The 25,810-nt window shown below is 45.4% G+C and overlaps 1 protein-coding gene across 1 annotated transcript; it reads right to left on the bottom strand.

The window, feature by feature from the left end:
- Nucleotides 1–644: 644 nt before the first annotated feature.
- Nucleotides 645–4,137, bottom strand: LOC121004375 (cytochrome P450 26A1). The gene is made up of 7 exons (XM_040436559.1): nt 3,949–4,137; nt 3,588–3,812; nt 2,837–3,121; nt 2,599–2,745; nt 2,361–2,495; nt 1,716–1,871; nt 645–1,046 (listed from the first exon to the last, which is right to left on the bottom strand). Exons 1-7 carry the CDS (start codon nt 4,135–4,137, stop codon nt 705–707), a joined length of 1,479 nt encoding a protein of 492 aa, XP_040292493.1. The 3' UTR covers nt 645–704.
- Between the last annotated feature and the right edge of the window lie 21,673 nt (nt 4,138–25,810).

Here is a 25,810-nt window from a genome sequence, read left to right as displayed (position 1 = left end):
TAAGCTAGTGTATCTTGAGTCAAAGAATTTTGATTCGGGTACTACAGGTATTTGGATTAAAAACAGATATATTGATGGCCATTAAAAACAGATGTAAAACAGCAATTAAAAAGCAGATAAAATGCATGCACAAGTAGTTGAAAAGTAGCCATAAAAAACTGATTCACCCCCCAGTGCATTCAGTGTGAATGCAGCCAGAGATTCAAATCAAAATGAAGATATTGATTCTCCCAAATCAGAGTTCTCCAAAATTTGTGTCAAATTTAGATTCTTAAGAATCGATTTGCTCATATCTGTAACAGTCAATTACACTATGAGAATTTACTCCAAGGTGTTTAGAGCTGAAGGGTCCATTGGATGAAGGTGGGGCCCCTCAGATGGCTATTGAAGTGGTAAGGGTATCATACATGCACGTTTTCATGGAGATCAAGGCTTTATTGTAACACATGGAATTCATATATTTACAAAAATTTACAAAGATACAAGATTGCATAATGATAAATGCAAGAGGGCTTTTAATACAATCTCTATGTACATAAAGTGGGTATCGGCCCATGATATGAGTGCTCAGAAGTTTTTAGGACATGATATAAATAACTATAGGGCTGTACAAATTAAATATAAAATAAGTGAATTTATAAAAGCTGCTATATACATAAAGATGCCATATATAATTTTGTGCCTTTACAAGAATGAGTCATCCCTTATATTGTGCTTTTAAAGGGTTTGAATTGCGTGGGAAGATTGTCCTCTGGATAGACAATGGGACCAGTCTTCATGGTCGGTGCTCCATTTAGAAGTTCCCAATCACAGGTGCGACACAGCTCAACGATAAAAATTTTCAGGAGGATCTTGGCAAATTCTTTGCCCACGCAGCTCCTCACACCTCCTCCAAATGGAATGAAATTGAATCTGGAGGAGTCTTCAGGGAACGGAGTTAAGAAACGGTCAGGGTTGAACTCTTCTTTGTTGGGGAAAATCTCTGCCACATCATGAGTGTCAGCAATGCTGTATATGACATTCCAGCCCTTTGGAATCTGATAACCCTTGAGAAAAAGAAAGAGATACATAAATACCAAAGCAAGGTAACGCAGGTAATAACACTACGTAGGTGTGACATGCAGCACTGGCCAGTCTTACAGGATGCTATAAAACAGTAAAAGGTCTGCAATTAGGGTCACCATGAGCCAACTGACAAGCATGAAATTGCCTGCAAGTTGTCAGATGTTCAGTTCACTGCTGTAAAGGACCTTGTGAACTTACCAGGGTTAGATCAAAGAGTTCTGCAGCCTCTACATTCAGAAGAGCATACAATAAAATAAAGCCAACAGCCACCTCCCTCAATAGCTGTAGTAAATACTAGACCTCAAATAAATTCAGGTTCCCTTTGTAGGTCTGTCAAAAGAAACAAGTATGCGGGCAGGAGACACATGCCCTCTCAATTCATAGGAAGGTTGTATCCAGCATTTTGCACTTCCTAGCCAAGTTGCTTATTTCAAGTCGGCTATCTGACAGGCAGGCCATGGGCTTGGCGTTACCCTTTTAAGCGTTCATTGCCCAATTTCTATAAGCCTCCATAGACCCCACTATAGAACGTCTAGAAAGCGAGATCCAAACAGTTTAAAAGGGAAAGTGTCTAAACACTTTACATGTCTGAACGTTAAAGACAACATTTGCACAACCCCCAATTCACATTTATATGGATATAGACTTACATTTAAGACAAAAGTCTTCAAGGCAACTCGGAATCCTCCAGGAACTGGTGGGCTGAGGCGAAGGGTCTCCTTTAGGACACAGCTTGTGTATTTAAGTTGTTGCAATACATCCAGGGTCACAGTTCTCTTTTCTTCAGGATTACTAGATAAGAGACCCTAAAATAAAAGGGGAAAACTGTTAAGAAACTAGACTAATGTGGGTTTACATTGCCCGACCGTCAGATCGTGAACGTTAATATGAACACTTGTCCCAATAATGTACCTGCATAAAGGTGCTGCAGATTACCTGGTGAACAAGCAAGATACTTGTTCTTCAGGTCAATTCATGTTTTATGTGGACACTACAATCATTGTTTCTTGGCAGCAGATTGTGCTGTGTGAACCAGGACAAGTGATAGAAGAAGTCATCCCCTGTCATCATACAGTGAAGGGGGATTGTTGCATGTAAACACAGCTCCTCACCTCCACTGATGAGAAGGAAACTCGATCAAACCATCTAAATTCGATCTTAAGTCCAGTGATTTCAAACAGTTTTTGTAAAACTAGATACTATTGTCAAAATGGTTTAGGGAGACAGTGGGCAATTGAGAACTATTCTGCTACCAGCGTCATTAAGGCAGGAAAGCAAGGTCAAGAAAATCTTACCTTAGAGTCAAGCTCTTGACGGACTTTCTGCACAACCTCCTTGTGAAGGCCAAGAAACGTTATGAGAGATGTGGCAGCACTAGCTGTGGTCCCATGGCCACCAAACAGAAGTTCAGTTGCAGATTCTTTCAATGCCTGAAGAAAAAAAAAGAAAATAGGTAAAGTTTTGTCAGGTCAAACCTTATACTAAAAGCCTACAATGCAGCAGTATGCAAAATGGCTTGGGAACTGTACCTACCTGCAAGTTCACAGGTTCTCCAGTCTTCCGGCTATGGTCAATCAGCAACTGTAAAGCGTCTTTAGAAGACGCCTCTGGGTCCTTCTTTAACTTTTCCTTGATGTTATCTTCAATTTTAGCATGAATTATATTTCTTGCCCGAAGACCCTAAACATGGCAAAGAATTAACATGACATTAAAATCATGAGATCCATAGATCCAAACCTCCTATTGGAAAAGTTGTAGCTGTAGCACTTACCTTGTAGAGGCCACTAAACGGGACATCAATGGGAAGAGAGAAGAGGTTCCTTATCATTTCCTCGAAGGCTTCCACCAGCGGTTGTTCGTGTGCTGGGTCCATTTGCTCAGGTTCGAAGCCCAGAAGAAGCCTCATGGCTATACGGAACATGAGGCGCTTGACGGCGGGGTACACCAGCACGCAGGAATCGCTCTGCGTCCACTCATTAATGGCATGGCGCATCTCCTCCTCCATGACGGGTACATAGTTCTCCAGGGCTTTTCTGGAGAAGGCTTGTACAATGACCTAAGACGAGAGAAGGATCTGTGACTACCAAAACCCCCCACATTGCTTTTCTTCCAGAGGATCATATGACAATAGGTTTTAAAAGGGATTTCATTAATAAGAGGTTAAAAGGTTGCTGCATATCTAAGTATTCCTTGTTAGTAAAAGAAGTGACCCCCCCCCCCTGGAAGCTGCATAGTGGTGAAGGGATTAGTGCCCCCTCCCTGCACCAAGCCTAATGCACTAAATGGATTAATCAGAACCACCCAGAGAGCAGCTCTAAGACTTAATTAATGACCCCCTCACATCCCAGACAAATCTCCTTCACCATTAACATGTTGACCCAAGAGCAACAGGTAAACTTGAAACTCCCAAAGTGGACGATGGATGGCGCTGCTCCCCCACATATGACATAACCACACGGCTTCAGCCCAGAAGAACCCATCTGGAATCACACAAACAAACACATCCCTCCCCATCCGCTCACCTTCTTCATGTGCTTGTGCTGGCTGTCATGCAGATTGGAGAGGCAGTCGGCCCCCAGGATGGTACGGACTGATTCCGGCCAGTGCACGGACACCAGCTTGTGCTCCCCCAGGAGGATCTGCCGCACGTTTTCAGCTCCCATGACGCGCACGGTCGGGGTTCCAAACAGATGAGTCTTGTAGATGTGTCCGTACTTTCTGCGCTTCAGTTGCAGGAATTTACGTCTCTGAAATAAATAAAACAAACAAAGCACGTTTAGTTATGCAAAGAGTTAATGCACTAAAGGCATCTGCAGCTGAGCAGCCTGTCCTGATGCAGGTGCACACCGCCAGGCAATCCCCTAGAAGTCTGCAAGCACTTACCTGTAGCACCATCTGTAAGGTTTCTCCAAAGAAAGGCAGCCCCATAGTGCCAGGGGGCAGCGGGTACTGGCAGCCAGAGTCTCTGCAGCTGTAACAGTACAGCTCCCACAGCTTGACTGCAGTGAGCAGCAGCAGGACTGGCAGCACCAGGGTGCACAGGGCACTGATGACTAGGGTGTATAGCTCCATGGTAGTGACTAAGTGACATACTGCTCTCAGCCCCCAGTGTCGCCCTTATATAGCAGCTCCAGGTCTGCCCCCTTTTTTTTTTTTCTTACCTTGCTCAGATAAATTAGTTCACACAAAGTTCATCTTTAATTGCAGATTGTAGCATCAGTGCAGGACTCCTCCCCCAGGGACAAGGCTGCCCAAAATCTTTAACCATTTGGATCCTTTTCCCACCTCCCTAGCTTCACACAATCAGCAGCTTTTGCTTTGAAAAGGTGTTAATTTCCCCAGCACAATGTCCAGTCCCTTACAGCTATGCAAGTCAATGGTCCATTTAATAGAAGGGTGTGTGCTATTTACTTTTTCCAGTGCATCCTAGACTGAAGTTTAGGGCTCATGCACAAGGACAGAAGGGCTCCTTGCCCGTGCTGCAGACCGCAAACAGCGGTCCACAATACATGGGCACCGGCCGTGTGCACTCTGTTTTGCGGATGCGGACCCATTGGCTCAAAATGGGTCCACAATCCGCAGGATACAGCCAAAGATAGGACCTGTCTTTTGCGGTGTGGTGGCTGGGACCCGAAAGCCCATGGAAGCCCTTTGTAGGGTTAGGGTTATCTTTGCCTCCGCTTTGCAAAAGATAGAATATGTCCTATCTTTAGCTGTATCTTGCGGATCGTGGACCTATTCGAGTCAATGGGTCCGCATCAGCCAGTGCCCATATATTGTGGACCCAGCACGGAACCCTTACATTCATGTGCATTAACCCTAACGGTCTGGATACACCGCAATCTTTGCTGTCGTGCCCGAGAATCGCAGTGTAGCAGCACTAGCACAGAAATGAATGGGGTCGCAAAGAGACTTTTGCATGTTTGCCGCGACTCCAGCACCTCAGAATCACAAAAAAATAGCAGTGCTGGATTTTTTGCAATTCTGGGGTCACGGTTCTGTCAAATGTGCAAGTTGCGCTGTGACCCCATTCATTTCTATGCTGGCACCACAGAATTGCAAAAAATCCAACGCGGCAGATTTTTTTTCGATTCTGGGGACACTGCAAATGTGTAAGTCGCAGCATGATCCCATTCATTTCTATGCTAGCAGTGCTACACTGCGATCTTCAGGCACAGCAGCCAAGATCGCTGATCACAATATAAAGAGAGCGATGGGGGTCAAGGCAGGGCAAAGACACAGAGTGCTCTTCCCTGGATAGACCTGGGATGGCTGAGGTTAGGACAATAACCTAAAGCGATTGCCAATAAGTGATTGCCAGTTTGCCACAAGTCCATTTGTTACAAGCTCTGTTTACCCCTAATGAGCAGGACAATGACCCTCCATAATCACTCAGATAATCAATTGTGCGAACGAGGATCATTTAGTCATTTCTCATTGGGTCATTTACGTGCTTTTTACACAAAGCGATGACTTTAGAGTTGGTCAATGTCATTCAGCTCCTCACAGATCGTGTAATAAGGCACCTACTGGTATGCGGGTATAAAAATTTGTAGGATCCAACCACTTAGGGCCTTTGTACACGGACCCCTCAATTTTCATGGCGCCATGTAAATATGACAATATGCAAGCTGAATGAAGGGCAAATGATCGTAGTATTGATCCTTCGCTCCCTATTTAGTGTCAATCAGGCTGTGTAAAATTGCACACCATTTTGTATATTGTCAATGAGCAGTCGTTTGGGACTGAAACTGGCCATGTAAAAGGACCCTCAGGCCCCTTTCACACGAGCGAGTGTTCCGCCCGGGTGCAATGCGTGATGCGAACGCATTGCGCTCGCACGGAATCCGGACCCATTCATTTCAATGGTGCTGTGTACATGTGCGTTGGTTTTCACGCATCACTTGTGCGTTGCGTGAAAATCGCAGCATCTTCTATATTCTGCGATTTTCCCGCAACGCTGGCCCCATAGAAGTGAATGGGGCTGCGTGAAAATCCTGAGGATAGGTCATCAATTGAAAAAGCCCAGACAACCCCTTTAATGATGTGACGGCTCGGGGTTTTGGTACATATTCTGCATTGGGTCAGGCTATTTAAAGGTGAATTCAAAACAATTACTGGGTCGGTTATGAAAAGCTAGAGGCAGGACCGCTTATCACATGCGATATCCTGTGCTGCAAAATCATATTCAATAATTGTAGTAATGCAATTTGATACATGCGATTTTCTGCCGTTTACAGCTGGTTCCAGATGGCCGTAATGTGGTCACGTTCTGTATTCCAGTCGCAGTACCTTCTGAAGTTCTACAGACACTGTTGCTATCGTGGCAAGCCTTTTTTCACGTATTGCCGGCTATCGTCCTGCTCGGAGCGAGCGCAAATCTTCCCATCTCTGGCCAGATTAAGACCAGGGCTTGACCCCCCCCCAAGTCCAAATATCTTGGCTGAACTTTTCATGGTGCCACCAGTATAAGGCATCGCCGCTGTCAGAGTATTTAGTATCCTCTTTATTTGATGAATATTATTTCAGGAATAGACCATAACAATAACGATAAAGTTCTATGGAGATATTGATTGACAGTCCTAGGACCGGGGCAGGATTTCGGCTGATTGCAGGAGCTTATGGAGCATAATGAGGTGCTTAGATGTGGAACATCAAACACCGTGTACAGCCAGAGACATTCCTCCTATGTTATACCATTAGCCTGGCCTGCGGTTCACCCCGATTCTCAGATTGTATTTACGTTCAGGGTCCTGAGAGGAATAAGCAAGGAAGAGGAGCAAGTTCTTAAACTTATGATGCAGGGCTAATCGCTGGTTCAAACTCAGGTCAGCAGGGAAAGCAAGGTTATATTAATAGGTAAACACCCGGCTATTGCCTCCCACAAATAGATCACATCCTCACTGTAATGCTATGTCCTATGGGGACATCAGATGATGGTAGAAGCAGAGAGGAAAGTGCATTGCCCCTGGAAATCATCCTGCAAGGCATTATATCCTCATCACCCATAATTCCCAGCATCCATCACGTGCAATCTGCGGTCAGAATGTCACTCAAAGTCATTGCCAGGCCTGTTATACCCCATTACTGAAGGCAGCGGGTAGAACTACAAGGTCCAGCAATGAGATAATGGGGGTCATTTACAAAGACTCAGTCTTTGATTCCCCTCTGCACTGCCGGAGGGTGCACCTTATTTATGACGAGGCATGCTCTTCATCAAATTAGGTGCATCTTCGACAGTCCGTGCTCCTGGAGTGAAAAAGTGCTACTCTCCAAGCAAAAATGTTAGTAAATTTGCAGGGGAAAATGTTCGGGCCGTCACCACTCCCAAGTGGCGAGGAAGGCGTAAAAATGCCTGTGTGACAAAAAGGGGTCTTGGACTGCGAGAAGGGGTCTTGGACTTTTTTTTTACACCAAAAACTGGCATAGGGATGTTAGTAAATGATCCCCCCCCCCCTCCCTATTACCTATTCACTCTGTAAAACAGGCTGCATAGTATAAATGAAACTCACATATGCATAAGACTAACTATCTTTAGTTTTTGAGAACTACACGTCTTAGCAGTACCCTCTTAAGAGTAGGTCTAAGGAAAGCAGACTGTTACAAAATGAAAAAAAATATAGGTTAAGTCTTGCAGTTGGACTCCACTGAAGTGAATGGGACTGAGCTGCAATACTACTCACAACCTGTGGATAGGCGTGGCGCTGTTTCAAGATAGCAGACATGATTTTTTTCCAATCCCGTACAAGCTTGGAGTATTAAGTTTGAAAAGAACACAGGGTATGCTGAGACTTAGAAAGTCATACATTGGTCAAATAGGCATAAATGGACTGTAAATTTGGCTATTAGGCCATGCTGGGTGTTGTAGTCTTGCAGAAGGTGCAAAGTCGTAGTCATGGGTAAGGCTGTAAATACCTACTTCTTAGGAATGTCACATTATTGCCTCATGTATAGAGTATGTACATACTACTGCAGTGTAGGGAGAGGAGAACCAGTGCAGTCAGATTCCTGTGCTGTGAAAGAATTTCATCACCCGTCATACACATACATGTTATCACCCATCATACACATACATGTTATCACCCATCATACACATACATGTTATCACCCATCATACACATACATGTCATCACCCGTCATGCACATTTGTGTCATCATCCGTTATGCACTTACGTGTCTTCACTCATCGTACACATACGTGTTATCACCTGTCATACACATAGATGTTATCAGCTGTCATACACGTGTCATCACCCATCATACACATACCTGTCATTATCTGTCATAAACATACGTTTTATGACCCGTCATACACATACGCGTCATCACCCGTCATACACATAAATGTTATCACCCGTCATACACATAAATGTTATCACCCGTCATACCCATATGTTATTACCTGTCATACACATACGTGTCATCACCCATCATACATGTCATCACCCGTCATACACATACGTGTCATCATCCATCATTCACATACGTGTCATCACCCATCATACACATACATGTCATCACCCGTCATACCCATATGTTATTACCTGTCATACACATACGTGTCATCACCCATCATACACATACATGTCATCACCCATCATACACATACATGTCATCACCCGTTATGCACTTACGTGTCTTCACTCATCGTACACATACATGTCATCACCCATCATTCACATACGTGTCATCACCCATCATACACATACATGTCATCACCCGTCATACCCATATGTTATTACCTGTCATACACATACGTGTAATCACCCATCATTCACATACATGTCATCACCCATCATACACATACATGTCATCACCCATCACACACATACATGTCATCACCCATAATACACATACGTGTTATCACCCATCATACACATACATGTTATCACCTGTCATACACGTGTCATCACCCGTCATACACATACCTGTCATTATCTGTCACCCATCATACACATACATGTTATCACCCTTCATACCCATATGTTATTACCTGTCATACACATACGTGTCATCACCCATCATACGCATATGTGTCATGACCCATCATACATGTTATCATTCTCCTCTCTATAACAGGCCTCATCTTTCATGTAAACGGGATCAATAGTCCATGTCACATCTGCAGCCTTCTCATGGGGTGCTCACGAAAGACCCTGGGGTGCAATCTCTACTAATATCATCGGACCGGGTTCATATGGACGCCATACATCCTACTGTCACGAGAGAGATCACCTTTATTGATGGGAATTTTATTACCCTAAAATGACCCCTGTAATAGGACTGAGCTTAGGAATCCAGCTCCATGCTGCTCTCCCTGCAGGGTGTAAGAATAAGGCTCCATTCACACGTCTGCAAATGGGTCTGCATCCGTTCCGCAATTTTGCATTTTCCCATTCATTTTCTATGGGGACGGAATGGATGCGGACAGCACACAGTGTGCTGTCCGCATCCGCATTTGCGGACAAGAATAGGCATTTCTATAGGGGTGCCGGGCGGGTGTGTTGCGGATCCACAATTTGCGGGTCCGCAACACACCACGGACGTGTGAATGGAGCCTAAGGCCTCTTGCAAACTTTTTTTTTTCAGTTTACGTTCTGTTTTTTGCATTCCGTATACAGAACCATTCATTTCAATTGATCTGCAAAAAAATGGAAGGTACTCCGTATACCTTCTGTTTCTGTATTTCCGTTCGGTTCAAAGATAGAACATGTCCTATTATTGTCCGCATAATGGCCAAGAATAGTACTGTTCTATCAGGGGCCAGCTGTTCCAAAATACTGAAAAAGTCATACGGTCGTGTGCAAGAGGCCTAACTAAGCCATGTGTATCTCAGTGGCGGTAATTTGGAATTCAGACCTTCTGCTGTGTCCTAATGAATGAAGCCATACCGACCTGTGTTACCGTACCTGGGTGTGCTACGCTGGGCATTGTTGTGGTAATGCACCCCTCACACCTGACTCCTGGTGGGATTATTGTCATTTCCATACATGAAGGTGAAAACACCCAGAACAATGAATCCAGGGCGACTGTGAATGTGCAATTAAAATTCACTGGAGGGATAATGCTGCTGGACGCTGTGCCTTGCATTACCCGCAGAGGTCATGTTTTGGCAAAACAAACTTCTCTGCTCTTTCCATACAAGTCAGGGTTTAGTTACTGTTCTCCCATTCAATGGGTTCACTGACAATCTGTTTGGTTGGCGGTTTCCTGGGAAGAGGCTGAATGAAGGTTGTCAGAGGCAGGGAGTCAATGTAGACACGAAGAAGAAGAAGAAGGGAAAATCATTACATGAAAATATAATTAGGGTGGGGGATATCCAACTCCACGAAGTGGAATTCGATTCGAATTTCAGGGAAAATTCTATTCGCCACGAAGCTGAATTTCCTGAAGGTAGTGAATCGATTTTCCCTGAATGGTGGTAAAAAAAAAAAAGAAAAATCATGCTTATCTCATCCGTTTGAGTTTGAAGAGCCGGCCGCCGCCATCTTCATTGAAGATCACACGCACAATCTTGTGCACGGTGACGTATGACGTCACTATGCCAGCCGACGTGATGATGATGTCATCACGGGCGGCTCGAGATTTCACTCTGGATCTACAATCAAGATGACGGCGGACGGCTGTTCGCGATCAAATGGATGAGGGTAAGTATGAATTTAGGATTTTTATTTTACACTGTATTATCAATGTCAGACGCCGTGATCAACGATGAGGGGTATATTGACGGGGGGCGGTGCAATCGCCGCTGCCTGTCATTGCACACACTACTTACAAAGAAATGCGCTTCGTGATGAAGTAATTCACAAAGCGTATTTTTTTGTAAAAGTCGGCGAAGCAGCCAAATCGAATTTTTCAATACTTCCCTTATCTCTAAATATAAAACATTTATTGCAGAATACAAATATGAATCATTGAGGTCATGGGTGTATCTACCAGGGTAACAGCCATGGCAGCTGCTATGGGGCCCAACAGCTTAAGGTGACCATACACCTTGAACATTGGTTTGGCTCTCCCAACTCCCCCATACACATATACCAGGCATCCTCAAACTGCGGCCCTCCAGCTGTTGCAAAACTACAACTCCCAGCATGCCCGAACAGCCTACAGGTATCAGCCTACAGCAGGGCATTGTGGGAATTGTAGTTTTTCAACAGCTGGAGGGCCGCAGTTTGAGGATACCTGACATATACAGTCCCTGTGACCGAGCATGCATGTGTTTTCAATAGACAGAGAGGAGAAACCCGCTTCCAGACACCCCCAGCAGCAGCTTATCTCCTGAGAGAACAAAAATATAGGGGTTCTCCAAGATTTACATATTGATGACCCATCCTCGGGATATATGCATGTGTCCTCAATAGGGAAAGAAGAGTAATTCGATGCCAGGCACCTGTGGCAGCAGCTTATCTCCCAAGAACAAAAGGATCAGGCATGTTGAAATCTCCAACAGCCTGATCCTTCTCTCCCCGTCATCTGCCAGTGGGGGAGAGTCGGGGAAGGGGGGGGGCGGCTATATACATTAGATACTCAGCTGGTCCTGGTAGGTTTGGTTGATATAAAGGTCGTATATAACCAGCTTTAGGGTCTATTCACACGTCCGTAGAATGGGTCCGGATCCGTTCCGCAATGTTGCGGAACGGATCCGGACCCATTCATTTTCAATGGGGCCGGAAGAGATGCGGACAGAACACAGTATGCTGTCGGCATCCGCATTTCCGGTGCGCGTCCCCGATCTTCCGAACATGTCCTATTCTTATCTGCAATAGTGGACACGAATAGGCATTTCTATAGGGGTGCCGGCCCGGTGTATTGCAATACACAACGGACGTGTGAATGGACCCTAAAGGGGTTATTGGAGACGTGTCGCCATCCCATGCTGCCTCCATTCCTGGGATCATGTGCCGTATATTGGGATATTCTGGGGTTAGTACCTGCAGCACATGCGTGAGTCTGAATCTTTTGCAAGTGCTTTGGCAACAGAATCAGAATTTGTGCTGCAGGTTGTAATCCCAGGTTGATATCAGGTGCCCGATGTATGGCAGTGGTGGCTGCACAGGATGGCGGCGCATCTCGGATAGCCCCTTTAGGGGACCCGTCACCACTTTAAAAATGGAAGCTTTGTAGGTTTACAAATTGCCACTGCCCCATTTACTGTATCCCTTTTTAATCCTAGCACCCTAAATCCTGAATTCGGGATGTGGATAGCTCTATCTCCGAATACGTCACAGCTTTGCCATGGAGGCGGCTACCAGAATGCTGCCCTCAAAGGGGAGGGTGGAAGGAGCCGAGCAGAATAGAGGCTATCATTAAACCTCATTTATAGTGATGGTGACAGATACCTGCCTGCATAGATGACCACACAGAGCCGCACCAGTACAGGACCGCAAAAAATATGGATAAAAAATAACAAAAATACATGTTCACATGTGGCAGATTTACTCTGCATCAGCAATGCTCCACGCAGAGGATGCCACAGGTTTCACTACAATGGGTGAAATCAGGGGCATTCATGCCATGACCTGATGGAGCAAAATGGAGCAATTACTGTCCTTGGTCAATTAGGTATTTTATAATAAAAAATAAAATAAACTAAAATATTGGCTTTCTATGATTGCTGCATTAGGTTTGTATGTTTTGCATCACTGGGCATAAATCAGGTTCACCATTTCATCCAGCTTCCCTTTTCCTTTGGAGATGACTCAGTCCATAGGATAATGGCCGACACCATCCGTCTGGAGGGTTATGTAACTGCTGTGACATCGTTTAGCTGAGGCGTGCAGCATTGGATGTAATGATCTCATTGCTGCACAACCCCGAGCGCCGCTTCTCAGCTCCGTCTGGAACATCACGTGAGAATGCTTTACTCACTGCTATAAATGGGCCTGCCAGGACGAGCCCCGAGAGGTGAACAGTTCTCAGGTCTTAAAAGGTCAGCGTGATATACTGCTGGACGGAGAGGTGCAGATATGAACAAAAATAAAAGTATAGGAGTCTATGCAAAAAGTAAAAAAAAAAATCTGCTCCTCTCTTGCCGTATGTATTTTGTAGTCTGCAAAACGCGGATCCTCAAAAAATATGGATGGCGTCCGTGTGACATCTGTGTTGCATCAGTTTTTTTGTGGATCCATTCTAACAATGCCTATCCTTATCCGCAAAACAGATAAGAATAGGACATGTTCTATCTTTTTTTGCGGGGCTATGGAACGGACATACCATTTTTGCAGACTCATCGAAATGAATGGAGCATCCTATCCCCAAAAAATGCAGCCATGTAAATGGGGCCTCAGGCACATGGAACCATTCACTTGAATCCAGAAGGTCAGGTGCGGAACAGAGGCACGGAACCCAACTCCCGTGGGGTTTCTATCCGTGCCTCCACACTGCAAACATTTTTTAACTTGTTCTATTTTTTTGTGGTGCGGACGGATCACGGATCCATTCAAGTTGAATGGGTCCCGATCCCTCTGCGGCAGCCGCACGGATGTTGCTCATGCATTGGGGACCGCAATTTGCGGTCCCCAATGCACGGAACGGCCGAGCAACGGCAATGTGCATGAGGCCTTACGGTATGTGTATATGGTGGAAATCTGCATCTGAAAAATCCGACACGTATTGGCAGGATCCTCAGGTCTCATCCTGCTGCCGGCCCGCCACATGCGGTTTACACCCATTCACACCCCATGGCAATGCGGATTTTCATCGCACACAATGGAGAGTGTATTCCGCTGGAATCCACCTGAAATGACGGCAGTGTGAACATATCCTATTTACGAGAGGATCCACAGCAGAAATCCAAGGCTGACACTTGGATTTCTGCCATGGATGTGTCAGCGGATCACGCGAGGATCTTTTTGTGCAGAGACCACTAGAGTAAAGCCTCCAGTGGATATTTTTTTGATCTGAGCAAGATATGTGAATGGGGTAAAAAATACTCACCTTGTCTGAATTGGATGTGAAATGATTTATAGGTGAAATCCACACCTAGATCCTCCTCAGATCCTGACTGTGCAACCATACCCTTAGGGTACGACCACACGGCACGGTCGTGATGTGGTTAGGAACCGCAGCATCTCATTTTCCAATAGAAGTCAATGTGAAGTAGGTTTTCAAGATCCTGGCAGATTCAAAATTGTGATGACTGCACCTGACTGACCACACATAAGACATGTCCTACATGAGTAGCCGCTTGTGGTATTTGCTTTACCACAGGTGTGGAAAATTCACAGTTCAAACAGCAGCGGACCAAAAACGCACTCTTAACGCATGATTATGCATTTCCTAACCGCATCACGATCATGCCGTCTGGTCGTACCCTTACAGCTCATTCAGACAACTGTAGCGTTTTGTGGTCCACGCATGGCCGCCACTATGATAGAAATGCCAATTGTTGTCCGCAACATGCTCTATTTTTTTTACAGGGCCACGGAATGGAATTACGGATGCGGACAGAGCACGGTGTGCTGTCCACATCTTTTGCAGCCCCATTGAAATAAATGGGTCCGCAAAATTGTGGGAGGGATGCGGACCCATTCATACGGTTGTGTGAAGAAACTTCCTCCGATAAATATTCATGGTTCTGAGATTTTTGATCGATTTTAGAAAACCTGAAGACAGACTGGTTGAGGGGAACTATGCAGAGAACGGGAAAGGAAATGGGTCACAGTGCAAGCCAAAGGCATCTTGTCACCTCAATCAACACTTCAGCATGGAATGGGTGCCCTGGAAATATGTGGGTGTCAAGAGACGAGCTGATATACTCTTAGAATTCCACTAGAAACATATTTCAGCGCTGATGTATTCAGCACCCATGTAGAAACCTGGCACGGGAGACCTTTCCATGGTCCTGAAATCTGCTTCTTGGCAAAGTACAGTCCTGATCAAAAGTTTAAGACCACTTGAAAAATGGCAAAAAATCATATTTAGCATGGCTGGATCTTAACAAGGTTCCAAGTAGAGCTTCAACATGCAACAAAAAGAAATGGGAGTGAGACAAAACATTTTTTGAGCATTCAATTTAATGAAAACAACGAATAAACTGAAACAGGCTGTTATTCAGCTGATCAAAAGTTTAAGACCACACCTCCAAAAAAAACCTAAACCCCCCAAAACAGAAATCTTACTTCCAAACATAAACTCAGTAATGAGTAGCTCCGCCGTTATTGTTTATCACTTCTAAAATTCGTTTCGGCATGCTTGATGCAAGCGTTTCCATGAGGTAAGTGGGAACATTTCTCCAAGTGGTGAAGACGGCCGCCCGAAGGCCACCTACTGTCTGGAACTGTTGTCCATTTTTGTAAACTTCCCTTGCCATCCATCCCGCAAAGGTTCTCAATTGGATTTAGATCAGGGAAACACGCAGGATGGGCCAAAAGAGTGATGTTATTCTCCTGGAAGAAGTCCCTTGTCCTGGGGGCATTGTGTACTGTAGCGTTGTCCTATTGAAAAACCCAGTCGTTACCACACAGACGAGGGCCCTTAGTCATGAGGAATGCTCCCTGCAACATCTGGACATAGCCAGCGGCCGTTTGACGCCCCTGCACTTCCTGAAGCTCCATTGTTCCACTGAAGGAAAAAGCACCCCAGACCATTATGGCGCCCCCTCCACTGTGGCGCGTAGAAAACATCTCAGGTGGGATCTGCTTGTCATGCCAGTAACGTTGGAAACCATCAGGACCATCAAGGTTAAATTTTTTCTCATCAGAGAATAAAACTTTCTTCCACCTTTGAATGTCCCATGTTTGGTGCTCTCTTGCAAAGTCCAAACGAGCAGTTCTGTGGCGTTCAAGGAGACAAGGTCTTTGAAGACGTTTTTTGTTTTTGAAGCCCTTCAGTCTCAGATGCCATCTGATGGTTATGGGGCTGCAGTCAGCACCAGTAAGGGCCTTAATTTGGGTCGAGGATCGTCCAGTGCCTTGACGGACAGCCAATTGGATCCTCCGGCTCAGTGCTGATGAAAATTTTTTGGGGTCTTCCACTTTACTTTTTTGTTCCATAACCCTCAGGATCATTTAAGAAATTCCAAATGACTGTCTTACTGCGTCCCACCTCAGCAGCGATGGCGCGCTGTGAGAGACCCTGCTTATGCAGTTCAACAACCCGACCACGTTCAAAAAGGGAGAGGTTTTTTTGCCTTTGCCATCACAACGTGTGACTACCTGACAGAAAATGACAATGAATCCACATCTTTGCACAGATTTGTGGTCCTAAAATTGTGATCAGCTAAAAAACTGTCTGTTTCAGTTTAATCGTTATTTTCAATTAATTGAATGCTCAAAAAATGTTTTGTCTCACTCATTTCTTCTTGTTGCATGTTGAAGCTCTACTTGGAACCTTGTTAAGATCCAACAATGTAAAATAAGATTTTTTGCCATTTTTCAAGTGGTCTTAAACTTTTGATCAGGACTGTATCTCTCTCAAAATTCTCCCTGGGTGGGTCTTCTACCCAGATCAGGGGGCGTCCTGCCTTATAGCAGGGGAAGTAAGTGGCGGCCATTTATAACCATGCCCCAGTTATCTTCAGTTCAAAATTAGGCGCAGAATTTTTCCTCCCAGGCGATGTCTGACCCGGGCATCGAGGAGACGCTGAAGGTATAATTGCTCTTCACCCACGTACCGCCGCGTCTTCATTGTAAAGACAATAACACAGAAAAATCTGAGTCAGGCATGCCATAGGAATGATGCCAGGACGATTACAGAAAGGTTGGGCACAGATTGCTGCACCATCATTTTGACTCATTTAAATGACGAATTCCCCCGTTTCTAAGAAATGTCTCCCAATTGTGCATCATACAGAAACCTACCGATCCCACCGCGTAGACGGGAACCTGGGGGGCGGAAACATCCTTCTTGGGGGGGAAACAAGAGTCTTACAAAATGGTTCCTCCTGTTCAGTGTTTGGATTGATTTAGAGATAAGCAGCAACGTTGATGTCCATCAGCCACTTATGCTGAACATACAGTATCTCCACTACACTGCTGACCTACAGTGTCAGGTAAGTACCTACCAATATAAAACCACATTGAAAGCACGGTAAGGGACGCAACTTTACTAAGTCGCACAGCGACATTTCTGTCTCCTGTGTTTTTTTACAGCCAAATCACAGCACTCAGGCCGGGGCCACATGGCGACACGTGTCACGTGGCAGCAAACCTCAGAAAATGTCCGACTTGTCTGCAACTTGTTGTCGTACGTATATTTTTATCGCAGTATTGCGGCGATCCCATAGAAATGAATGGAGTCATATGTGTGCCGCCACGGTGACCCCTGAATTGCAAATAATTCAGCTCTGGGGTCACGGCACACACGCGAGCTGGATTTTTTTTACAATTCAGGGGTTGCCGTCGCGGCACACGTGTGAGCTGGATTTTTTGTGATTCAGGCGTCGCGGCACACGTGTGAGCTGGATTTTTTGTGATTCAGGCGTCGCGGCACACGTGTAAGCTGGATTTTTAAGTGATTCAGGCGTCGCGGCACACGTGTGAGGTGGATTTTTTGGCGATTCAGGCGTCGCGGCACACGTGTGAGCTGGATTTATTTGTGATTCAGGCGTCGCGGCACACGTGTGAGCTGGATTTTTTTGTGATTCAGGCGTCGCGGTACACGTGTGAGCTGGATTTATTTGTGATTCAGGCGTCGCGGCACACGTGAGCTGGATTTTTTGGCGATTCAGGCGTCGCGGCACACGTGTGAGCTGGATTTATTTGTGATTCAGGCGTCGCGGCACACGTGTGAGCTGGATTTTTTAGTGATTCAGGTGTCGCGGCACACGTGTGAGCTGGATTTTTTTTGTGATTCAGGCGTCGCGGCACACGTGTGAGCTGGATTTTTTAGTGATTCAGGCGTCGCGGTACACGTGTGAGCTGGATTTTTTAGTGATTCAGGCGTCACGGCACACGTGTGAGCTGGATTTTTTAGTGATTCAGGTGTCGCGGCACACGTGTGAGCTGGATTTTTTAGTGATTCAGGCGTCACGGCACACGTGTGAGCAGGATTTTTTAGTGATTCAGGCGTCGCGGCACACGTGTGAGCTGGATTTTTTAGTGATTCAGGCGTCGCGGCACACGTGTGAGCTGGATTTTTTAGTGATTCAGGCGTCACGGCACACGTGTGAGCTGGATTTTTTAGTGATTCAGGCGTCGCGGTACACGTGTGAGCTGGATTTATTTGTGATTCAGGCGTCGCGGCACACGTGTGAGCTGGATTTTTTAGTGATTCAGGCGTCACGGCACACGTGTGAGCTGGATTTTTTAGTGATTCAGGCGTCGCGGCACACGTGTGAGCCTGATTTTTTGTCCTAGCACACTGCGACCTCATTCATTCCTATGGGATCACCTCTATACGGCGACGCCCCTGCCAATCTGGCCGTGACCTCTGTCGCCGTGTAGCCGTACCCTTAGGTCTGCTGTGGCATGTCACGTGTCGCAATCTGAAAGTCGCGCCTCATATCCGCATGGCAACTTGGAAATAGCAGCCTGACAGGAATACAAATAGCACACATTTTCTGGTGATCTTCACCAGAGGGGCACCTTTTGCCAAGCACAGCTCTCTTTTATTTTGGCGGGAGGCTCCTGAAGCGACCGGAGCACATTGTCCCGCCGTGTATGGGCAGCTCTCCCTGACACGTGACCCCGGGCTGCTCTCCCATTCCCAGGCGCTGACCCGCCGCTGACCTGCCCAGCGCGGACCGTGACACCTGGGTGAACCCTGCGCCGCCCGCGCCAAGTTCACTGCTCCTCAAATAACGAGCGGCGGTAATTAGCGCAGGAAAGCCTTATTATCCCGCAGCCCGCGCCCCACAGGCGGCACCGCAGCGCCCGCCCGCCACCGGGGGCTCGGGAAGGGGGCGAGAAATTAGCGCCTTTTCATGGCTTCATAGGAAAGAAAGAGAATTAATTGCTGTAACTTTGTGTTTCCACTTGGCTGCGGCGGAGCGAATGTGAACGGCGGAGAAGCAATTAGTGCCCCTGTCAGCCTGGCACCGGGAGGAAGGAGGGCCGGGGAAAGGGTTAAATCCTGCAGAGCATCTCACCCCTGGCTACCTGTCATCACACTGCTGCCCAGATGCTCTGCAAGAGCGGCTAGCTCGCCAGGGGTTAATGGAAAATAGACACAGGAGCCCCCAGTAGCTAATTAAAGTTAGTCATTGACGCCTACTGGAGGAGCACAAAGCCTCACCCCACAGACAGGGTCGGCAGGGCACAGGCTCCTGGTTCACACAGGGGTCAGGCTGCCAGCCACCGGGGAGTGCGCCCCCTACAGGACAGATGAGGGGTCTGTGCAGGTGACAGGGACACCCTGTGTTATGCCCTGTGTCAGTGGGTGCTGCACAGGTTTAGGGGATGTTCACACACAGGTTTTTTTCATGCCGTTTTTCTGCACTTTTGCATTTTTATTGGCATTTTTAGCTCCAGCATATTTTTTTTTGGTGCATTCAAATGTGAGCTGAAGGTCTATGGGAAGAATGAAGCGCAGGCACGCAAATGTTTTTTTTTTTTTTTTGTTCATTAGGCGGCAATTTTGGTCTTTCTGGCTGTAGATATTAGAGTTTTTCAGGCGTTTTCTCTATAGCGGAGAAAAAGGCTAGTGGGTGGGCACATGGGGGCTCATTTATCACAATCAGGGTTGCCAACCAGAATTTGTCTTTTTTTCTGGACACTTTATCCCAAAATCATAAACAACATTTTTTACGGACAAAGTGGAAAACCATAATGAATGATAACGATTATAACCGGTCTATGGCTCAATATACTGATCAGAACTCGTTACCAGGATTTACTGTGAGCTGTGAAATGATGATAATTACCACCAAAATATTCTAGACAAGTACCACTAGCCTAAAAAAAAAAATCCCGCCTCTGGGACCTTCACCTATCTCTAGAAGGGGGCACCCAAAGTGAACAAGGGTGCACTGTGCAAGTGCAGCCAACCCTCTATTCACTTCTTTGGGAGTTCCAAAAATTGCCAAGCGATGGCTCTGCTATTTCCAGCAGTCCCATAGAGGTGTATGGAGGGGTGGACTCCCGTGTCTGGTCATTGAGGGGTTAAATATATATATATATATTTTTTTTTTGGTGGGGGGGTGGGGGTGTTACCAGTGGAGGGCTCTATGGTGACATGGCATCCTCCCAAGTGGCTGTAAAATTGCAGGTCACCGCAACATCATTAATCTACAAGCGCCCTATTAGTTCACAGTCTCAACAGAAGCTGCAATGCGCTATAGCGGCAATTCCTGTACATCTGGGGTATACAGACAATTTCTACTACCAAAAATTCCTTTTTGCGCCTCCTTCTTTCTCTGATGTCAGTAAATACTCTGCAGCTATTGGCTAAGGCTGCGTTCACATCAGCGCTATTATTAACGGAAGTTCCGCACATAACTGACACAAACAGATATTAACAGATCTCATTGACTATAATAGGATCCATTCAGTTTCCGTTTGGGAGAAAAAAAATTTAGCGGAGAGAAAAGTCCTGTGTGCAGGACTTTTTCTCTCCACTATTTTTGAGGAACTGTGTAACAGAGGCTCCAATGAAGATGTGAACATAGCCTAATGGCTCATTCACCTGACGTGTGCGGCCCATGGCCGTATTGCGGCCTGCAAATGTGTCCACAATATACGGGCATCAACCGCGTGCGCTCCATATCAGGGACGCGGACCCATTCGCTTGAATGGGTCTGCAATCCGCAAGATATGGAGCGGTGCACTACGGAGCACTTCAATGGGATTTCGGTCCGTGCCTCCGCACCGGTGTGGACTGAATCTTGCGGATTCTAGTGAATGGGTCCACACCTGCAAACAGTGGCCACACGGCTGGTGCCAGTGCATTGCGGATCACAGCACGGGGTGCACACGTTCGTGTGCATGAGCCCTAAGTCCGCAGACCGCCATCAGATTCTGCACAATTTGTGTTTGGAATTTGCTACATTTTTTATTTCAATCTTCCCAGATGTAAAAAATAATAATAAGCTAATAAAGTGTTTTGAAAAAATGGTACTAACACCAGCCCAAAGCACAGCATGAGCCCCACATCTGTATGTGCCGTATTTAAAGACAATCATATGGGAAAGACGATCCCATTTCCAGAGGTCACTAAATGACAGGGTCATTTTACAGATCCATGAACCATACATGGACCCACAATGATACTGAGACATGGGTTATCCAGGAAGCGGATGGTATTAAAGACCTTTAAGACGTGCGGTCAGCCCGCCAGGGACATAATCTGCTCACTGTTACATGTTCCTACTGTAATGATGAGGGGCAAGCACCCCGAAACAGCTGTCTGCGGATGAATACTTGGTTTGGCTATTTTTCCTTGTCATGTCCCAAGGCTTGTTAAAAAGTCGGACTTTGACTCATAGGGAGCCACGTCTGAAAGGTGGCGCTAGCGAGATGGTTTTCTTTGTCTGGGAGATGCCCCTTTACCTATTTTTTCCCATGGAGCATTGCTAGTAAATCTCCAGACACAGCTGGTATCTTTAAGAAGAGTCAGTATCATGCCTAAGGCTCGTTTCACATCTGCCGTTTGAATTCTAGCAGGCTGTTTCGGCAAAGCATGCTGCGGCTTGTGTCCGGCCGATTCCCGGCATCCTCTGCCGGAACTGGCTTCCGAATCACAATGCCGGAGATGTGAAACTTTGCATATTTCAGCAACACAATGCTAAGCCGCCCACTGCATCCAGCACAAGAGTACGGATTTGCAGAAGAAGAGTCCGGGCGCTGGACTCGCCGGCCTGCAGTCCATACCTTTCACCCACAGAAAACATTTGGTAGCTGTGGAGCAGCTAGAATCCTACATAAGACAAGAATGGGACAACATTCTTTTCCCAAAACTCCAACAGTTGGTCTCCTAACTTTTCAAATCTTTACAGACCGTTGTTAAAAGAAGAGGGGATGGCCCTAGCCCAACTTTTTTGACAAACGTTGATTGCAAATCATTGCCTTCTGTTTTGATCCACATTTTTAACAGTCCCCCAACTTTTTGGGAATTGGAGTTGTACTTACTGTAAAGCAAATGATACTCCAGTGTAAGTTCTGCCATATTTGTCTCGATAACCATACGTCAGTGAGCACCAAGGAATGGGAATTTCTGTGCCTGGCTAAATACAACTAATCGGGCAACTCACAACTTACAAAAGTCACAAGATAGCCGCTCTCCAATACATGAAAACTTTGGACCCAGTGATGAAATATGACTTTATGTGTATTTTTATTGTTACAGATCGGAAAAACATTGTAAAATCGGACACCTGGCCTTATAACTTCATGTAACCCTATTATACAGCGGTGTGACCGCTTCAGTAGACTGGATGTCACATTGCCCTTTACCCCCTTGGTTACTACTTTTGGCTTTTGTTTCACTAGGTTATGTGAACGGGTAATTAGATGTAAAGTCATTAGGATTATAGTACATCATTTCAAACGGCAACTTTTAAATCCCCTTTCAATGTGCTGTGAGGCTGGATCCCAGGGAGAAGCAGTCCCTTTCAAATGGATGGGGATTAAACCTTCTATCCTGGGGGGGGGAAGGGTCTTCTTAAGATAATGAATAAAGACCCTAATGTAAGAGAGTCCACCTCTTAACAAAACAACCTGTATTCCGTAAATTACCTTCACAAGTCTCTGTCACACTACAGTAAATCGCAGACATGTGCTCCACGGACAGCACGCGTAACCATTGATTTTAATCTGCTTGGTCACACACATCCTAGTTTTTCCACTGACTGTGGACGTGTGGCATCCATAGTCGGTCAGTGGTTTTCTCTGACCACTGGAAAGAAATGCTCTGGAAATCCCTTTTCCGGCCGGTCAGGGCAAATGGGATACGGATGACACATGGAATCGCATAGTCCGCTACGATATTTCATACTGCCAAATAAAAAAGGTATACCAGTTCGCCCGACGGAAGCGGAAAGGACACTCATTTGGACTTGGATAGGTGAAAAGATATGTTTGGCACGTACATTGGATTGGGAGCTTTACCAATTTTCTCCCATCCAAGGGGAAGCCTTGTCCATGGACGGTGACTACTATTGCAGCTCAGCTTTATTGCTTCTCCTCTTCTGTCGTCTAATCCACCAGTCTTCCATTATTGAAACCGGTGATAAGAGGACCTTCCCTTCTCTTCATTGGGTTCTCCATGCATAACCAGAGATATAAGGACTCACACTGCTATGGAATACATTTATTATTTACAGTGCTGCATGTAACAGTCATATTCACTTCAGTCCAGCATGCAGCATGCATCCGCCTTATCAGTCTGGTTGTAAATAGTATAAATCACATCATGGACAACAGGACCATATTTTTTGGGGTATTATGGTAATTTCAAGTTATTTTTTATCCTCAGTATAGGGGATAACTGTTATATTGGTGGGAGTCATACTACTGAGACCCCTATCGATCACAAAAATGGGGCCCAGTACCCTGCTGGGCCCCAGGAAATGAATGGAGCAGCAGGTCGTGCATGTGCACTGGAGCTCCATTCATCTGTATGGGATTTGCCAGAAATAGCTGAGCGATGTTCTCCTCTAATTCTGGCAGCCCCATGGAGATGAATGGAGCAGTAGAGCACATGCATGACAAGCATTCATTTTTAGAGGGAGCTCTGCGGGGTAGGACCCCAGGTGACTTCACTTGGATAGAGGATAACTTGAAATTAATGGAAAACCCCAAGAAAAATTCACCCATGTGATATGGACACTATCCACAATGATGTGGAGCAGTTATCTACAGTAAATATTACAAATAGCGCTGCACCTAGAGTCTACAGGTGCCTTCATAACTTTTATTTCCATCTAAAATCAGTGCATTTCCAGCAAAATCAAGGCACAGTAATTGGCATGCATCATCATTCCCATGGTTTTCCTTCTCTTCCGAATAGCTGGCCACAGACATTAGAGAACAGTGGGGTAGTTCATAGACAAGCTGGTCTATGGAAGAACAGTTATAGAGCTAATGTTCAGCATACACCAGACTGTATCATCTGTCAGTCCACTGTGTCCTACACCAAAGATTATTGGCCAACCACAAAGCTAGCAAAGGTACCTTTTATTGACCAGCAAGGACAGAGGTTAAAAATCACTAATGGGCATTAAAAAAAATCCTTTGTAAAAATTGAAGCAAAATCATCATCAGACTTTTATCTAATGTCTACGGGCAGCTTTAGGCAGATATCACAATGGCAGCACCCAAACAGCATTTTCAGTATCTGGGTTTCTTACACGTAACATAGAAATGAAGGACTGATTTTCATAGGTAGTTGTGAACATTATCGACATCATATATACACAATACAAAATTATTACCACTGCTGTTCTGTATCAATGCCGCTATTGCGGGTAAGGGGACATGCCCGCAGTAAGACATTTTGGTGCCATGCAAGACAGTGTTTATGCAGGTGTACATAGTTCGATATCTTCATGCCAAACTACATTTCCAAACAAACCAATTATTATTTTTTTTCCTACAAAGTTATTTCATGTGATGCCATTGTGGGAACCACTGGATTGATTAGGTTTATGTATAAAACATTATTCACATTACATAAGTAGTACTGTATATGTGCATGCAATAAGCCCCCAATCAGCAAGCACATCGGTTATATACAAGGGGGCGGAAGAATTCAGTATAGACGGTAGAGTTTGGAAATGTTTTGTAATGCGTTGAATATCAGGATTCCCTAATATCATGTTATGATAAGTATCACCCCCTTGGCGGCAGGAGCTATGTAATCCTGCAGCCAATGGCGTGCACAGAACAGAGTAAACCCTTGGCAAAAGTAAAAATGGGCACCCCTGTTATGGTGCTGGGTCGTGTCAAGAACCTGAGGTTTGTTTCCCATCCTCAATCCTTAGACCTAGTTTCTTAAAAATGCTGTTCCTCTGGAGAGTGGAGTCTTGCACAGGTTCTCACCACCCAGGGGTTGAGATCCACTAAACTGGGCTCCTCTCCAAAAACTCCAGATTAGCACTTGACCTCATCCGTGGTGTGTACACCCTGGAGTGCTAAAGGTAACCCCCAGTGTTAACACTGTTCTAGGCAACAGGTTTCCAGCAATTTCTTATTATATATTCTTTAAGATTTACCTACACTATAAGATCTACTCAGTATCATTTCCTCACAATAATAAACCTAATTACAATTCTTTATTTCTCGCATGACTACTTCTGCTCGTCAACGGGCTACAGACAGTAGATGGAAATCTGACATCTGATATATTGAGCACATTTGCCCAATACCCCTTATAGCTAAACATTGTCAGGACAAGCGATGACATGATGTTCTAATATAAGATCTGATTGTCCACAAGTAGCCGGCCATCCCATAATCTTCAAGATATAGGTTGAAAGTAATCCAGCAGGACTTCTTATTAGATTATCTGTCAGGAGCTGGGAGAAAAGTGACGTGACAAAAAAGTGACAGGCTGCTGGCAAGTAAGCCAGCTGGGCATTAACGTCTGTGGCCATCTTAAGGCACCAATTAGCCATTTAGAATGTTTTAGACTTAAATCATTATATATGTGGGACCCAAATGACTGTTGACCCAAGACACTTATTAAAGGAGTGACCTCTAGCATCAGTTTACAGCACCACTCATGCCAATGAGATATGTCTGGTATTGCAATATAAGCTGGCTACACAATATAGACAGCAGTTGGCCAAACATCTTCTCATCTCCTCCATACACATGCTCAATGTAGCATCTGTTAGAGTGGAATAAGTCATTGCTAGACACCACTGGTG

Source organism: Bufo bufo, chromosome 6, assembly GCF_905171765.1.
Source record: "Bufo bufo chromosome 6, aBufBuf1.1, whole genome shotgun sequence".
In the NCBI taxonomy this organism is placed as follows: Eukaryota; Metazoa; Chordata; class Amphibia; order Anura; family Bufonidae; genus Bufo; species Bufo bufo.
This window is presented reverse-complemented; position numbering and strand designations above follow the sequence as displayed.

Excerpts from the sequence above, each read along its gene's own strand:
- LOC121004375 (XM_040436559.1), bottom strand. The coding sequence starts at position 4,137 with ATGGAGCTATACACCCTAGTCATCAGTGCCCTGTGCACCCTGGTGCTG. Across the intron at positions 2,746-2,836 it reads CGTTTAGTGGCCTCTACAAG|GGTCTTCGGGCAAGAAATAT; the intron begins GTAAGTGCTACA and ends TGCCATGTTTAG. Across the intron at positions 2,496-2,598 it reads GAGAACCTGTGAACTTGCAG|GCATTGAAAGAATCTGCAAC; the intron begins GTAGGTACAGTT and ends TTTTTTCTTCAG.